The sequence below is a fragment of the Lactuca saligna genome, chromosome 1, assembly GCF_052625555.1.
Source record: "Lactuca saligna cultivar CGN05327 chromosome 1, ASM5262555v1, whole genome shotgun sequence".
NCBI lineage: Eukaryota > Viridiplantae > Streptophyta > Magnoliopsida > Asterales > Asteraceae > Lactuca > Lactuca saligna.
In genome coordinates this window covers 141,090,518-141,109,361 of record NC_136417.1, presented here as the reverse complement: position 1 = coordinate 141,109,361, position 18,844 = coordinate 141,090,518, and the positions used below count along the sequence as shown (strand labels likewise).

The 18,844-nt window shown below is 37.1% G+C and overlaps 1 protein-coding gene across 1 annotated transcript in view; it reads right to left on the bottom strand.

Moving 5' to 3' along the window:
* Positions 1–243: 243 nt before the first annotated feature.
* LOC145012168 (uncharacterized) overlaps positions 244–18,844 on the bottom strand; it is a 28,101-nt gene continuing 9,500 nt past the window's right edge. The window contains exons 7-10 of the mRNA XM_078970950.1: positions 1,922–2,018; positions 766–886; positions 414–641; positions 244–300 (exon numbers count right to left, since the gene is read on the bottom strand). Coding sequence (XP_078827076.1) covers positions 244–300; positions 414–641; positions 766–886; positions 1,922–2,018 — 503 coding nt within the window. The remainder of the gene's footprint in view (positions 301–413; positions 642–765; positions 887–1,921; positions 2,019–18,844) is intronic.

Genomic DNA, 18,844 nt, shown 5'->3' with positions numbered 1-18,844 from the left:
CATAATCTTCAATATGAAAACAACGTATTTGTCAAAGAAATCCTTAAGGAAATAATAAAAACTCAAAGAAAAATCGTAAATGATAAATGTCAAATAATCAGAACTGCTAAATTTATTCGAGTTTTTCCATTTTTGAAATCTTAAGGGTATGAGGAGCAATACCATCTTTTGAGAAAGACCATTCAAACGATTCAGTGGTGGTAACAATCTTAATAGAGCGTATCAGTGAAGTAGTTGTCGGTGTCACCGCATCAAGATCAACACATTAATATTGTCACCTTCAACAGAAACACACTTTTCCTGTATCAAATTAATAAAACAATGTTAATCAACAACATTAATATTGTCGCCACATCAAGAATAAATGTTTATTAATAATGTTAAAATGCTAAATTATATGAATTTAATTTTACCTTAATAGACTTGTTGATAAGAGTACCATCAAAATGAATATTGTTTTCTTTGTATGCGGGTGAATGTTTGAAAACTGCACCAACTACAAGTTCATCATTAGTCATCTTATGAATGGTGTAGGCATGATAATTGTTCTCGAGATTAAACTTTGACATCTGAACATTAAAAACAAGCTTCCTATTAAGCATCGTATTGAACTCATCGGGGATCTTTTGGCGTCCTTGATCCTAAAGAATATTATAATAAAACATGTGAGTAGTTAATAAATTCCGATTAAAATAAAATGCAATAACAATATACAATTAACTTGGCGTTTGCACAAATTAATAGAATAGTATAATATAATGCTACCTTTGATATCTTTTCCATCAACCAATGACTACCGCGGTGAATAAGATCTTTAACATAACGGTCAAACAATTCAAAAGAAGCAGACCCAATTTCATCTTGAACACGTATTATGACCCTTACCCTAAATATTATTGTATGACACGTTAATGGACAATGAAATAAAAATTGAAACATTGTAATAAAGATTCATGAGACAAGAAGTTTACAAATGTAAAATTATGAACTTACTTGTCGAATACATCAGAAACTCCTCCGCAACCATTACAATTAAATGGTTCACCATCACTATCATCACCATTTTTAGTTACCTTTTCTGAACAGTCACGACAATAAAAAGAATACCATCCTTCCTCCAAATCGAAACCGATTATAGTAGCAATGATAGACAATATATATATATATATATATATATATATATATATATATATATATATATATATATATATATATATATATAGATGCACACACACACATATTAAAAAATTTGTTATATATAATGGAAAAATATGAATAATATTAAGTATATCTCATTGTAATCTGGAATATCATCAATATATTTTATTTGAAAACGGAGATAGTAATCTTCTGGCTTGGCCACAACAGTTTCCTTGTTAAGTTATATAGTATTAATGGAAGACTCAACATTCAAATTGATATCATCAATGCTACATATAAGAAGGAAAAATGAGAAGATCAACAATAATAATAAATATTTATTAAGAATAAGTAAAAATAAAACAATAAATAATTATATCATAGTCATCTAATACATACGCCTTTTTAAAACTTTGAAAAATGATGCATATCATCATTAATACGCAATCTCAACCCAAATAAACAGTTACCGACTTGTGGCTGACCTATAAATAACAATTGAAGTAATAGATTATTTCATATTATAAATAAAATATTTATGTAATGAGAATAGACATCTCAAAATAATTATTCTTTTTACCCCAAGTCTTGAGCTTTTCCATACGTAGGATGATTATCACATTAACATTTTCATTTTAATGTTCAGATATCTAGCTGTTCACATTTAATGCAAAACCATCTCACAAAACAACTTGCCTTTTCCTACCACTATAATTGATTATTTGGGTTATATGAATAAAATATTAAACATGATAAATTAATGAAAAATAAAGAAAAGTACCTCAGATCTTGTGCAACAATACCCATTAGCCTTGTTTCCCTTGCATTCTCCTTAATCACTCTCATGGGTTCAGTGGATACAACTTGACCAATAAAATCTACAAAAAGTAAATTTGAATCAATTATTATAATATAAATTGGTTAAAAAATATATAATATAATAAATGCAAAACTGTTAAGTGAAAAAACTCAACAAATGCAACACGAGTGCCAAAATTTCTGGCTTTCAGATCATGAAAACTCACAAAATTAAAAGGATTGATCTTATCAACAAAAGGAGTTAATATACGAATTGTGGTTGTCTTGTAGAAATTTATCTGTCAGAACTAGGAATTTTGATGCTTTGTAACAACAACAATAATAACATTTATGAACCAAAAATGAGAAAGCATGTATGATGCTTATTCAATGATAACAAATTTTCCATCAAACACTCTGTGCAAGCACTTCAAATAGTCAACAAAGAATTGGAAACCCTAGAAATCTCGAACTCATTATGGACTAGGATTTCCTTATTGGACCTAATGGGCCAAAAAGCTTCCAATTTGATTATTTTGGGCTTAGAACTCTTAAATGGGCTCTAATTGGACCCACTTCCATTTATTTTAATAATTTGGGCCATATTGGGCCTAGAATGAAATAAAATACATTAATGGACCTTATTGGGCCATAACAAACTTAATTAGCTCTAAAGGGCCATAAAACCCACCCCTTAATCTAATTGGGCCATAATATGGGCTTAAGCACAAAAAGGGCCCAAATTCTTTTTTTCCCTCACTCTCTCGGCCCAATCACAAAGCAAAGGGAGGAAGAGTTGACTTTTTACTTGCCACCTGTGACAATCGTCAATCTTGAGTCAAGTCAAGTCATCAAGTCAAGCCGGTCAACTCTATTAAACCTTGTGTATTAGGGTTAGTGTTATGTTCGTATTGTATAACTTGCTATGTTAATGGGAAAACATCACAGGAGAAAAGTTTGTGTTAAAAATTTCCTAAGCCTTCGTACTAATCAATGAATTAAACTGATGAAAACCATGTTGCATACTCATCGGGAATGTATAATATGCGTTTTTCCTGGTGAGTATTCATATAAAATATTTATTTCCTTAATTAAAACAACAAAAGATATATTTTTATTTATTTTTCCAATTTGCATAACTTTTTTTTATTGATTTAATAAAGTTGCATACCAAATTGTTAGGCTGTTACGATTTCACCACCTAAAATATGTATATTTGTATTATAATATATTATCTTGTTAGTATTTCATGAATGCAATCAATAACACTGCTTTGAATGCGAAGTTGGATTTAGCTTTGCTATAAGTTTCAATCGATGTTGAAATTGAGTATTGTTCGCATTTGTATGAGTGTAGTCGATGAATCGATAAAGCAAGAACATATGAGTTTTTGATTCGCAATTGGATTGATGATTGAGGGATGATTCGTGAAGAAAAACGCGAAGTCAAGGACTATGAAATTGTTGTTTGCAAGAATTTAAAAACTCGATTGTGGAGTTGTTGATGCTCATTTTGCGAAAGTAAAACAATCGAGTGTTCGCATCTATGAATCAATTTGAAGTCAATTGGGTTAATATTCGCATATGGGTTCAACATATGAATTTTTGATTTCGCAAGTTTAGAGTTCAAGAACTAAACTGTGTTCGCATCTGGAATGAAAAATTTTGTGAATCGCATTTGATTAATTAGGTTAAAATGCGAAGGTGATTAATGCGAAGGGATGCGAAGGGTGTAAGAATGAAGATGCGAAGTATTTCACAGTAGAATGCGAATTGGGGAAGAAAACAGAAGATTTCAAATATTGTCCCTGGAGTTTCGCATTTTTGGAAATAAATACTCAACTTCGCAAATGGGGGTCATAAAATGATGAAATTGCAGAATTTTTAAAGAGATACACACACATAGACAACCACACATATATTTAGAAAATTAAACTAAAAGATGATAAATTACAGATTATAGCATTGTTCTTTGAGATTAAATTACTAAAAATGGGATATAGACAATTATAAGACATTGTTCTTGACTTTTGAGTCCAAAGACGTATGATCCGAACTTTAATTGTGAAATCGTCCTTGATTGAGTCAATTTCCTTTATAGGAGTAATATATTCCATTGTGCCTTGCAAGTTAAAAAAAAAAAAAAAAAAATCAAAGTCACAAGCAACCACCCCACACCCACTCTATGACCAGCCATACCTCCCCACCTTACCTATGTCACTTCAATGTTCCCTTACACTCAAATTTCACTCACTCCCACGTTTTTGAGCTGGAACAATCAACCACACTCCTCATTTTCTCTCATTTCTCTCATTCCACTAAGTAACAAACATCACTTTTTCTCTCAAACTCTTCTACACAAATTTTCGAGATCCAAGGCTGGATTCAAGTGTTCTTCCACACTTAGTAAGTAAAAATTCATCCTCCCTATTATTATTTCACTTCATTCTACTCAAATCTTTGGTTGCTTACACAAACTCCCTAACTATGATGTTAGATTCTCGAAAACCTTCAAGGCATCTCCAAGTGTTCTTGAATTAAACACTTCCATTCTTCAACAATCATCTACTGAAATCACTCAAGGTGAGTTCATACCCCTACATTTTCATGATTTCTCAAGTTTTCAGGGGGTGAATACAAGTTAAAACACTAAGAACCTATCAAAAGTTTTCTAACAGCCTTCATCAGAAAAGTTCAACTCCATTCACGGACTGTTTTGGGCATCTTACACATTTTTGTTTTCAAAACTGTACAAGGTGAAAATAGTTCAAGTTTTTAGCTTTAAAATGGCTACTTGCACATCTCCATACGATTTTTCTACAATTTATGGCGATTTTTACAAAACTGCCTATCATTTCAAACAACAATTCGGACCAGTCTGTGATTTTGGACTTTTTCACCCAAGTTAGAGGTCATTATAAATTGAGATAAAATTTATGAGCAAACTAGACACATTTTGTGAACTCTCAGAATTTACGGATCTAGTTTTCGACTTCGTATGATTTTTCTATGATTTTTCCAAATACAGGGCAGAATGGCTAAAGTTAGCCAACAGCATGTAAATATCATAACACTTTGTATTATGTTGAGCAAAGTGTATAATCATAAGTTCTAATATTTGAATGTGTTTCCGTGTTAGTTTATCATTATGAACTGGAATTAAGACATTCATATTAAATATTAAATATTATTCATTCATTTTGGAACACGTATTATTAGACTATAAAATGTATAGTTTGATAAATTCACAATACTAATACATTTCCATAAAAGAATTCATACATATTACATACATTTTAGATAAACTATAATAGGTATAGTTTATGATACATCACTCAACGCACTCGTACAAAAAGGGTACATTCATACAAGAAAGATTTATATTCACACACATTTCAAGTAAACTTGTTAACCTATGTTGTGAGACTCTCTCTCTCTCTCCCCGTACGTCCGAGTGCGGGATATAATTCCTGGTAGTTATAATCAGAATCTCCTTGAGGGAGAACGTGATACTTGTATATAGATCTATATTGGGTTTGACACCCCACACCTTGCTGCTAGCTACAGTGGGACCTGCAGGTCTACGGGTGACAAATGTCATTTCATTTTCGCGACGCCTGAGAAACGTTGTGGCAGGTTCACATAGTCACAGTATGATTATAGCGACTCACTTAGGGAGACAACAATTCATAAAGTTTACGGGGTTGCATAAAAACCAAAGTAGGTTTTAGGTTGATAAAATAAATTTACTTTCCAATTCATTTTAAACTCACAACATTCCTACTAAGAAACGATGACTTTTCATACATTCTAGTCTTTGGTTGTAAGGCTACATTTTTCGGATTTCAAGGAAAATATCGGATTTTTCTGAAACAACGCGACATTTACATGTGAAAGACTTCTAATAAGATTATTAATAAAAGCTTATGAACTCACCAACCCTTGTGTTGACACTTTTCAAACAACTTGTATTCACAGGAAAGCATTAATCGTGTTACCAAGTGCTTTTGAGGATGGGACGTTGAGGCGTCAAACTTTTCATATTTTGACAACATATTGTAATTGATTTTGAAAAATGTAATTCATGCAAGTGATGTAACTTTTCAATTATATATATGTTGGTTGTGTTTGCTTGAATTACTATTGAAATTGTGGTTATGATGCTATACATGAAGTCCTCCACCCCCGGACGTTTCCGCCATCCTTGGTTTGGGGGTGTGACAGATTGGTATCAGAGCACGGTTTATAGTGAATTCAGTATATCAACCACATAAGATATACAAACTATAAACACATTTGGGACTAAAAGTCTCTGATTCTTAAAGTGATTTAAAGAGTTGTACTTTTAGAAAACAAATAATTTCTTGTTTTAAAGTATACTTGCATGCATTCTATACTAGCATGGTGTCATAACTTAGGAGAACGTAAATTGAAAGAGGAGGAGTCGAACATTATTAATACGCCTTAGCATGTGTAATCAGTTCTGGGAAGGATATAGCCTGATCAACTATATCCGTCCAAGAAGTAACTTACGCACACTAAGGAACAGTCGTAATGAGCGACAAATCTGAAAACCTAATAACACTCCATAAAGAACACGCTAAGAACCAAATATAAACATTTAAAAATACTATAGGAGTATTTGTACGTTTCTATAGCGCCAAATTATTATTTTCCGATACATACTTCTTAACCCCGTTTCTCGTGCAGACGACATGGCCGGATTTCACATACCCGGGGACCCCTACTTTCCCAATCAGGGAAACGCGGGATGGATTGAAGACGAGCCCGAGGAGAATCCCGAAGAGGAACCCGAGGAAGATCCCGAAGAGGATCCCGAGGAAGATCCCGAAGAGGATCCCGAGGAGGAGCCCGAGGAGGAAGACGAACAAGAGGAAGAAGAGGAAGAAGAGGAAGACAACCAAGAAGAAGAGGAAGAAGAGGAAGAAGAGGAAGAAGAGGAAGGTGATGAGGTAGTCATGGTTGGGAACGAAGCGGAGGAACCACCAGAAGTATTCAACCCTCCCTACATCGCGAGGGTACCCGCGCACCGTTTTGGTTACAATGGACCTGAACCCCCTTGGGTAACAACGATCGAAAGATGGAGCCGACAACAACGCCAACGGTCACCATATGGCTACCAACGAGGTTACTATGATCTCACTCATGGTGGACCGGCTGATAGGGCTCTCCCCGTCACGATACAACGAATGGCAAGAATGGATGATCGTGGTAGGACAACGACAGATCAGGTCCGGGAGTTAAGTGCCATTGTACAGTCTGCTACGGATCGCACCAGAAACCTGGAACGAGACTCCCACCACCGAGACCAACTCATTAGAGACCTTCTCGCGGCTCAAGCAGAAACAAGAGAGTATCGGGAAAGATACATGGCACTCGAAAAGAGAATGGTTGCAGCCGAACGCAAATTGGCGGAACTACAGGGCGCATCGACATCATCGCAGCCTCCGTCAAAGAAGGGTCGCAGTGATTAGAGCTCGTTGCTATTCTCCCGTCTAGGTAGTAGAATTTTATGAGTACGCGTTGGTGCTACTCCTCGTATGTAGGTCGACCCTGCGATTATGTGATTACACTATTCAAAGGGGTTTTGTAATGCCAAAAAAAAAAAAAAAAAAACTACCTTTTGTAACGATGTAATGTAGACCCCTATGAGGTCAAACTTTTCTCTCTAAGCGTTATGTACTAAAAGTTATCAATGAAATTTGGCATGTATTTTATTTATTGAATGTTGGACACTATACATCATAACCTGATCACACAAACAATTACGAATAATAAAGTTATGATAAAATACAAGAGGGATGAAACCAGTAACACTCGACTCGTTATCACTATTGAAGTCTTACCGACTAGTCATTTTTTTTTATGACAGAACCATGCCACCAAGGAAAAGACCAAGGCCTTCCAACAACCCAGTGCCGCCTCCACCACCACCTCCGCAGTTTGATCCTGCAATGTTCCAGGCTGCAGTGACGGCAGCCGTGGCGGCAGCAATGTCGCAAATGGGAACCCATGGTTCCGGCGGTTCTGGATCCGGAGCTACCAATTCCATTCATGGGGACAGCACGGGGCGTACGAGGGAGTGCACTTACAAAGACTTCACGAATGGCAAACCCGATCCTTTCAATGGAAGCGGGGGCGTCATCACACTGGTGCAATGGTTCGAAAGGACCGAGGCAGTTTTTGAAATCTGCGCTTGTCCCGAAGCGAGCAAGGTCAAGTATGCGGCATTCACTTTCACTGGAAAAGCACTCACTTGGTGGAATGGCCGAGTTAAGTCACTTACTCCTGCAGTAGCTAACGCGATCAGCTGGGAGGATTTGAAAGCTCTAATGTTGAAGGAATACTGCCCGAGGGGCGAAATACAAAAACTTGAAGAAGAACTTTGGAACCTCAGGATGACAGGCACTGATCTTGAAACTTATACTGCCCGTTTCAACGACCTAGCACTCCTCTGTCCAACAATGGTCACTCCAGAAGAGAAAAAGGTGGAACGATATCTCTGGGGCCTATCATCCCAGATTCAAGATAGTGTCTTGGCCTCGAAACCCACTACCTTTGAGAGTGCCAAGGAATTGGCACAACAACTCATAGATCACAGGGCTAGCCGTGGTACCGTGATAACCACCACCGACCGAACAAAAGGAGGGAACAACAAGAGGAAGTTCTGGGGAAATAAAAGGAAACAACCAATTCAGGACCCCGCCAAAAAGCAACCGATTGTTGCTGTTCGCGCCGCCACTACTGCTGCCGCTCCAGCGCCACCGAAACAGTATACAGGAACTCTTCCCAAGTGCAACAAGTGTAACTACCACCATAACGGTGCTTGTCGTGAGTTACACTGCAATAACTGTAACAAAAAAGGGGCACACTGCACGATTCTGTAGAACGACTACCCAACCCGCCACACAAGTCGCTACGACCGCCAACACTGGAGCAAGCCAAGCCTGCTATGGGTGTGGTGAAACGGGACACTTCAGGAGGAACTGCCCCAAGGCACGAGCCCCTAATGCTGGGGGTGTAGGGAGGGTCCTAACTTTAGGGCAGGGAGAAGCAGTCAAGGATCCCTCTGTGGTTACTGGTACGTTCCTCCTCAATAACTCTTATGCATGCGTACTTTTCGATAGTGGGGCAGAAAGAAGTTTCATAAGTCACCAATTCAAACATATACTTAAGCAAAATTCTCAACCACTAGAAGATTCTTACATCGTAGAAATGGCAAATGGAAAAGTTGAGCGCGCTAATGATATTTACATAGGGTGTACTCTCACTCTAGACAACCATTTGTTCAAAATCGACCTTATGCCGGTCACCATAAAAAGCTTCGATATAATCATTGGTATGGATTGGCTAAGCCTTCATCGTGCCGACATTCTATGTTACGAAAGGGCCGTCCGCCTCAATCTGCCGAATGGCAACGTTCTCACCGTTTATGGCAATAAACCTAGTGCGAACCTACAAATCATCTCTTGTGTTAAAACCCAAAAGTACCTCCGAAAGCAATACCATGTTTTCTTAGCCCACATCGTAGATAAGAAACAGGAGGTGAAGGACATCAAAGAAATTCCAGAAGTATGCAACTTCCCTGATGTTTTCCCAGACGATCTGCCTGGTGTACCACTCGCAAGACAAGTCGAATTTCGGATCGACTTAATCCCAGGAGCTACCCCCGTCGCCAGGGCTCCCTATCGCTTAGCACCGGCAGAAATGCAAGAACTATCCAGCCAATTGAATGAACTATTGAGCAAAGGGTTCATCAGGCCAAGCTTCTCACCTTGGGGAGCACCAGTCTTATTTGTAAAGAAGAAGGATGGTTCTTTTCGTATGTGCATAGACTATCGAGAACTAAACAAACTCACTATCAAGAACCGTTATCCCCTACCCCGAATCGATGACCTCTTCGACCAGCTCCAAGGAGCCAGCTACTTTTCAAAAATCGACCTGAGGTCGGGCTATCGTCAACTGCGAGTTCAAGAAGAGGATATCCCCAAGACGGCATTCAGAACTCGCTATGGGCACTATGAGTTTGTAGTGATGCCATTCGGGTTAACTAACGTGCCCGCGGTGTTCATGGATTTGATGAATCGAGTGTGTCGACCCTTCTTGGATAAATTCGTCATCGTATTCATCGACGATATCCTGGTCTATTCGAGGAGCGAAGAAGAGCACAAACATCACCTACGACTAGTTCTGGAGGTTTTAAGGACCGAAAAGCTTTACGCTAAATTCTCAAAGTGTGAATTTTGGCTCCGAGAAGTAGGATTCCTTGGCCACGTAATAAGCAAAGAAGGAATACATGTGGACCCCTCGAAGATCAAAGCAATCGAAGATTGGTCAACACCTACAACGCCGACAGAAATCCGACAGTTTTTAGGACTCGCAGGCTACTATCGAAGATTCATACAAAACTTCTCCAAAATCGCTAAGCCTCTCACCACCTTGACTCAGAAAGGGGTGGTGTTCGAATGGGAAGATAAACAAGAAGCCGCCTTCCAGACACTAAAGCAAGCCCTATGCAGCGCACCAGTCTTGTCTCTTCCAGAAGGAACTGACGATTTTGTGGTGTATTGCGATGCTTCAAATCAAGGCCTCGGCTGTGTGCTCATGCAAAGGGGAAAAGTCATCGCTTATGCATCAAGACAACTGAAGACACATGAAGTTAATTACACAACCCACGACCTTGAATTGGGAGCTGTGGTGTTCGCCCTGAAGATTTGGAGGCACTACCTCTACGGCACCAAGTGCACCATCTTCACTGATCACAAAAGTCTTCAACACATTCTCAATCAGAAAGAACTAAACATGCGCCAAAGAAGATGGGTGGAATTACTGAATGACTACGAATGTGAAATTCGCTACCACCCAGGCAAGGCTAATGTAGTAGCCGATGCCTTAAGCAGGAAAGAATACTCGGGTCGCCGAGTAAAATCCCTAGCCATGACCATCCACTCCCAACTGGCCACTCAGATCAAGGACGCCCAATTTGAAGCCCTGAAACCAGAAAACATGGCAAGCGAAGCACTAAGGGGGATGGATAAGAACTTGGAAGTCAGAGGGGATGGAGCTCGTTATCTCATGAATCGAATCTGGACACCGAAGTTCGGTGGATACCGAGACGTTGTAATGGATGAGGCCCACAAGACTCGATACTCCATTCATCCGGGGTCAGATAAGATGTATCTAGACCTCAAAAGGTTATACTGGTGGCCAAACATGAAGGCTGAAGTTGCTACTTATGTGAGCAAGTGCCTCACTTGCGCCAAGGTCAAGGTGGAATATCAGAAGCCATCAGGACTACTTCAGCAACCAGATATACCCGAGTGGAAGTGGGAGCGAATAACCATGGACTTCGTAACCAAACTGCCTAAGACATCAGGTGGGATGGATACCATATGGGTGGTTGTGGACAGATTGACCAAGTCCGCGCACTTCCTGCCAATAAAGGAAACAGACAAGATGGAAAAGTTGACCAGGACGTACATTAAGGAGATCGTACGACTACATGGTGTACCAACATCCATTATCTCGGATCGAGATAGTAGATTCACCTCGCGTTTCTGGCAGTCCCTACAAAAGTCTCTGGGAACCAGGTTAGACATGAGTACGGCCTACCATCCACAAACGGACGGACAAAGCGAGAGAACCATCCAGACGTTGGAAGACATGCTGAGAGCCTGTGTGATAGATTTTGGTAAGGCATGGGATACCCATCTACCGCTTATCGAATTCTCTTATAATAACAGTTATCACACTAGCATTGGAGTCGCCCCATTCGAAGCTCTCTACGGCCGCAAGTGTAGGTCGCCACTGTGTTGGGCCGAAGTTGGAGATACTCAGCTAGCCAGAGGGCAAGTCCCTGATAGCACCCTTACGGGGCCGGAAATCATAAGGGAAACCACAGAAAAGATCATTCAAATTCGGGAAAGACTAAAAGCGTCTCGTGATCGACAAAAGAGTTACGCGGATAAGCGACGCAAACCTTTAGAATTCCAGGTCGGAGACCGGGTACTACTAAAAGTTTCCCCCTGGAAAGGGGTGATACGTTTCGGTAAACGGGGGAAACTAAACCCAAGGTACATCGGTCCGTTCGAGATCCTTGCTAGGATTGGTCCGGTGGCGTACAAACTCCGACTACCACAAGAACTTAGTAATGTGCACCCTATCTTCCACGTGTCCAACTTAAAGAAGTGTCTGTCTGACGAGACACTCGTAATACCACTCGAAGAAATTGAAGTTAATGAGAATCTCCACTTTGTGGAGGAACCCGTCGAGATCATGGATCGAGAGATCAAGAGAACAAAACAAAGTCGCATTCCCATAGTGAAGGTTCGTTGGAACGCGAAACGAGGGCCTGAATTTACCTGGGAACGTGAAGATCAAATGAAGAAAAAGTATCCACATCTTTTCCCAAACCCTTGAAGTCCCAGCCGAATTTAAATTTCGGGACGAAATTCCCTCTAACGGGGGGAAGATGTGACAATCGTCAATCTTGAGTCAAGTCAAGTCATCAAGTCAAGCCGGTCAACTCTATTAAACCTTGTGTATTAGGGTTAGTGTTATGTTCGTATTGTATAACTTGCTATGTTAATGGGAAAACATCACAGGAGAAAAGTTTGTGTTAAAAATTTCCTAAGCCTTCGTACTAATCAATGAATTAAACTGATGAAAACCATGTTGCATACTCATCGGGAATGTATAATATGCGTTTTTCCTGGTGAGTATTCATATAAAATATTTATTTCCTTAATTAAAACAACAAAAGATATATTTTTATTTATTTTTCCAATTTGCATAACTTTTTTTTATTGATTTAATAAAGTTGCATACCAAATTGTTAGGCTGTTACGATTTCACCACCTAAAATATGTATATTTGTATTATAATATATTATCTTGTTAGTATTTCATGAATGCAATCAATAACACTGCTTTGAATGCGAAGTTGGATTTAGCTTTGCTATAAGTTTCAATCGATGTTGAAATTGAGTATTGTTCGCATTTGTATGAGTGTAGTCGATGAATCGATAAAGCAAGAACATATGAGTTTTTGATTCGCAATTGGATTGATGATTGAGGGATGATTCGTGAAGAAAACGCGAAGTCAAGGACTATGAAATTGTTGTTTGCAAGAATTTAAAAACTCGATTGTGGAGTTGTTGATGCTCATTTTGCGAAAGTAAAACAATCGAGTGTTCGCATCTATGAATCAATTTGAAGTCAATTGGGTTAATATTCGCATATGGGTTCAACATATGAATTTTTGATTTCGCAAGTTTAGAGTTCAAGAACTAAACTGTGTTCGCATCTGGAATGAAAAATTTTGTGAATCGCATTTGATTAATTAGGTTAAAATGCGAAGGTGATTAATGCGAAGGGATGCGAAGGGTGTAAGAATGAAGATGCGAAGTATTTCACAGTAGAATGCGAATTGGGGAAGAAAACAGAAGATTTCAAATATTGTCCCTGGAGTTTCGCATTTTTGGAAATAAATACTCAACTTCGCAAATGGGGGTCATAAAATGATGAAATTGCAGAATTTTTAAAGAGATACACACACATAGACAACCACACATATATTTAGAAAATTAAACTAAAAGATGATAAATTACAGATTATAGCATTGTTCTTTGAGATTAAATTACTAAAAATGGGATATAGACAATTATAAGACATTGTTCTTGACTTTTGAGTCCAAAGACGTATGATCCGAACTTTAATTGTGAAATCGTCCTTGATTGAGTCAATTTCCTTTATAGGAGTAATATATTCCATTGTGCCTTGCAAGTTAAAAAAAAAAAAAAAAAAAAATCAAAGTCACAAGCAACCACCCCACACCCACTCTATGACCAGCCATACCTCCCCACCTTACCTATGTCACTTCAATGTTCCCTTACACTCAAATTTCACTCACTCCCACGTTTTTGAGCTGGAACAATCAACCACACTCCTCATTTTCTCTCATTTCTCTCATTCCACTAAGTAACAAACATCACTTTTTCTCTCAAACTCTTCTACACAAATTTTCGAGATCCAAGGCTGGATTCAAGTGTTCTTCCACACTTAGTAAGTAAAAATTCATCCTCCCTATTATTATTTCACTTCATTCTACTCAAATCTTTGGTTGCTTACACAAACTCCCTAACTATGATGTTAGATTCTCGAAAACCTTCAAGGCATCTCCAAGTGTTCTTGAATTAAAAACTTCCATTCTTCAACAATCATCTACTGAAATCACTCAAGGTGAGTTCATACCCCTACATTTTCATGATTTCTCAAGTTTTCAGGGGGTGAATACAAGTTAAAACACTAAGAACCTATCAAAAGTTTTCTAACAGCCTTCATCAGAAAAGTTCAACTCCATTCACGGACTGTTTTGGGCATCTTACACATTTTTGTTTTCAAAACTGTACAAGGTGCAAATAGTTCAAGTTTTTAGCTTTAAAATGGCTACTTGCACATCTCCATACGATTTTTCTACAATTTATGGCGATTTTTACAAAACTGCCTATCATTTCAAACAACAATTCGGACCAGTCTGTGATTTTGGACTTTTTCACCCAAGTTAGAGGTCATTATAAATTGAGATAAAATTTATGAGCAAACTAGACACATTTTGTGAACTCTCAGAATTTACGGATCTAGTTTTCGACTTCGTATGATTTTTCTATGATTTTTCCAAATACAGGGCAGAATGGCTAAAGTTAGCCAACAGCATGTAAATATCATAACACTTTGTATTATGTTGAGCAAAGTGTATAATCATAAGTTCTAATATTTGAATGTGTTTCCGTGTTAGTTTATCATTATGAACTGGAATTAAGACATTCATATTAAATATTAAATATTATTCATTCATTTTGGAACACGTATTATTAGACTATAAAATGTATAGTTTGATAAATTCACAATACTAATACATTTCCATAAAAGAATTCATACATATTACATACATTTTAGATAAACTATAATAGGTATAGTTTATGATACATCACTCAACGCACTCGTACAAAAAGGGTACATTCATACAAGAAAGATTTATATTCACACACATTTCAAGTAAACTTGTTAACCTATGTTGTGAGACTCTCTCTCTCTCTCCCCGTACGTCCGAGTGCGGGATATAATTCCTGGTAGTTATAATCAGAATCTCCTTGAGGGAGAACGTGATACTTGTATATAGATCTATATTGGGTTTGACACCCCACACCTTGCTGCTAGCTACAGTGGGACCTGCAGGTCTACGGGTGACAAATGTCATTTCATTTTCGCGACGCCTGAGAAACGTTGTGGCAGGTTCACATAGTCACAGTATGATTATAGCGACTCACTTAGGGAGACAACAATTCATAAAGTTTACGGGGTTGCATAAAAACCAAAGTAGGTTTTAGGTTGATAAAATAAATTTACTTTCCAATTCATTTTAAACTCACAACATTCCTACTAAGAAACGATGACTTTTCATACATTCTAGTCTTTGGTTGTAAGGCTACATTTTTCGGATTTCAAGGAAAATATCGGATTTTTCTGAAACAACGCGACATTTACATGTGAAAGACTTCTAATAAGATTATTAATAAAAGCTTATGAACTCACCAACCCTTGTGTTGACACTTTTCAAACAACTTGTATTCACAGGAAAGCATTAATCGTGTTACCAAGTGCTTTTGAGGATGGGACGTTGAGGCGTCAAACTTTTCATATTTTGACAACATATTGTAATTGATTTTGAAAAATGTAATTCATGCAAGTGATGTAACTTTTCAATTATATATATGTTGGTTGTGTTTGCTTGAATTACTATTGAAATTGTGGTTATGATGCTATACATGAAGTCCTCCACCCCCGGACGTTTCCGCCATCCTTGGTTTGGGGGTGTGACACCACCTCACAATTATACTTGGTATATCCATGCAACTATCCCATACTTCTAAGCATCCATCACTTCACACTCTCTCTTCTCCCCTCTCTTTTCTTCTTTGTCCGAGAACACATCACACACACCGACACACTTCCAAATTCTCTCAAACACTCACAAGAACACTCTCACATTTTCCCTCAAAATTTCGAGAATCACAAGGGCTATAAGAAGATCTTTTCTTAATATCACAAATCTTTGGTAAGTTGTTACTTGATCCATACTCTAACTTCTTGATTTCCTTAAAAATCTCTCTTTAACTCATATAAAATTCGTGATCTTGCCTCTTAGAACACATCTAAGCCAAAGATACTCCAAGAATCTTACTAGGCCGAGAATAACATCAAACTTCTCCCATTTTTCTTCAAAACCGTGATCAATTAGAAAAGGTGAGTTCATACCCCTCTCTTTTTGGTTTTTACAAAATTTTATGGGGGAGAATACAAGTAAAATGTGTAGATCTATGTGTATGTGTATGCTATGTATGATTTCATGGATGTATGTGTGAATTTATGTGCTTATGTGTTAAATATGTAAACAAAAAAGAAAGAAATCTCGAGATGTATGACATAAGAAGGAAAACAAACATGATCTAATATATACTACCCTAAACAAGTCATGAAAAGTACCCTCTAAGATTTAAATCAACATATTGCAACATAAAACTAATTTTTGGGCTTAAATTGTCAAATAAACAAAAGTTGGGTTAAAATTGCCATTCACGGTTTTTCTTAAGGATTAAAAGAGTCAAAACAGTTACAATAAATGTTGTTATGAATATTATTCTCTTCAAAGGACTTGAAATGTAAATTGTAGCTTAATGGGCCAATTTTTGGGATTTTCGGCCCACTAAGCCCAAAATTGCGAAAAACATGATTTTCAAGGGACTGAAATGATAAATTCCTCAAAACAGGGGATGAAAAGTTAAACAAGACTATTTCAAGGGTTAAAATGCTTTTCTTTTCCAAAAAGGATAAAAAATGTAAAGTTTTTGAATTTTAGGCCAAAATTGTAAAAGTTGCAAAAAGTTTGGGCTTTAACCGAAAAACACCTTTCTGAAAGGACTGAAACTGCCAAAGAATAAATTTTGAGCTAAAAATATCAATTGAAAAAGTCTATAGGTCAAATGTGTCAAGAAAATGAATTAAGGGCTTAAAATGTCTCTTTTTTTGTATAAAGGACCAAAAATGGTTATTTTTATTAAAGACGAGCTAAAAAGGGGTCAAACCAACATTTGTTAACCAATTATTATATTTTTAAGATAGTTGAGTCAAAAATAACCAAAAGTTACGACTCATGAAAATGGAGAGATGAATATACGTATAGTCCAAATATTGTTATAAACAAATCAATCGGTTTCATGTTGATACAAAAATAACAATCGTTCAATCAAACCTTCCAAACAATTATACAATTCCTAAACAAGTAAACATTAAATTTTTTGGGCTTGAAAGTTCCAAACATACTTATTGGGCCTTTGTGATCCATTAACATGATTTTTGGGCCCAAGGGATAATTATAAATGTTATTGGGCCTTCTATGACCCAATTTCATATTTAGGGGACCCTCAATGGCTTTTAAGTGCTATTGGGCCTTAGTGGCCCATTAGCATTGCTAATAAGGTCCAAGTAAATCAAATGTGAAATGGGCTAGCGTGTCCTTCGTATAATTAATAGCCATAAATAATACGCGGGAATAGTAGGATCCTGTAATCCTTTTCTCCTCGTTTATTAGGCCTATCGTTAATCCAAGTAAACAAATACGGGTCGATAATCAATGGTAGTCAAAGTCAATTGGGATTTAGTGAGTAATAATAGGTGGCACCAACGTGTGTCGGTCATAGTCTGTAGTTATAATCAAAGTCTCCTGGAGGGAGAGCGAGAGTTTGTGTATAGATCTATACGGGGGTGACTCCCCCACACCTCAGTTGTTCGCTACAGTTAGACTCGGCTAGTCTAGGGTGACAAAATCTTAAGATCAATTTCGGCGTTCACCAGAGTGCCAAGACAAACGAACTAGTCATTATCATGCATGGTTATAACGACTCACATAAATAAATCCAATATAAATCAAGTAATCAAGGTAAGTCAAAATCAAACCTCGCGATGGAATAACAATTCGAACCGTTATATGATATTTGTATTTTCAGAAAACATCGGGTTTTCCGGGGAAGTTCAACATTTTTCACTGGTACTTTTAATACAAAGCTTTTCAATAGTACACGTTTTGAAATCATCATGCCTATATTTACTGGTCTTCACACTTTTATATAAACAATGGTCTTTTTAGAAAATATCGGATTTTCAGGGTTGTTTTCTTTCAGACTACACAAAACATTTTCATATCAAACCTGCTTATGAACTCACCAACATTCCACATGTTGACCGTTTTCAAAATAACTTGTATTCTCAAGTAACATGTAAGTCGAGGAGTAGTACCAAGTATGTTAGGGTGTTGTGCTTTTGAAAACTATCAACATTTTATGTTATGGATTTGTAATGTTAAAACAATGTATTAAAGATAGAAAAGTATTAGAGATAATTATGAGATATAGTGAAAAAAGTATTAGAGATAATTATGAGATATAATGAAAAAAGTAATTCAAAGATTCACAAGGTTTTTGTTTAATGTAAATATGATGTTGTTCAATTAACATAGACATTTTTGGTTAGCATACTTAACCATGAAAAAAAAAAAATAAACATTAACTGTATTTTGCAAAATAATAGTTGGCTGCAATTATGGATTAATGGAAGTAGGATGGTATCAAATCAAAACATACATAGTATGTTGATATATTTTTCACAGAAAACAACATAGCAAAAAAATGAGTATGAACACTTATCATATAGAAGGCTGTAGAAAGATGTTGAAAGGAAGAATTATTGATAAACAATGAAATGCGTACCTTTTTGCCTTTGATTAACTAAGCTAACAATTGTTTACTGCTATAGAAGGTTGTAGAAAGGAAG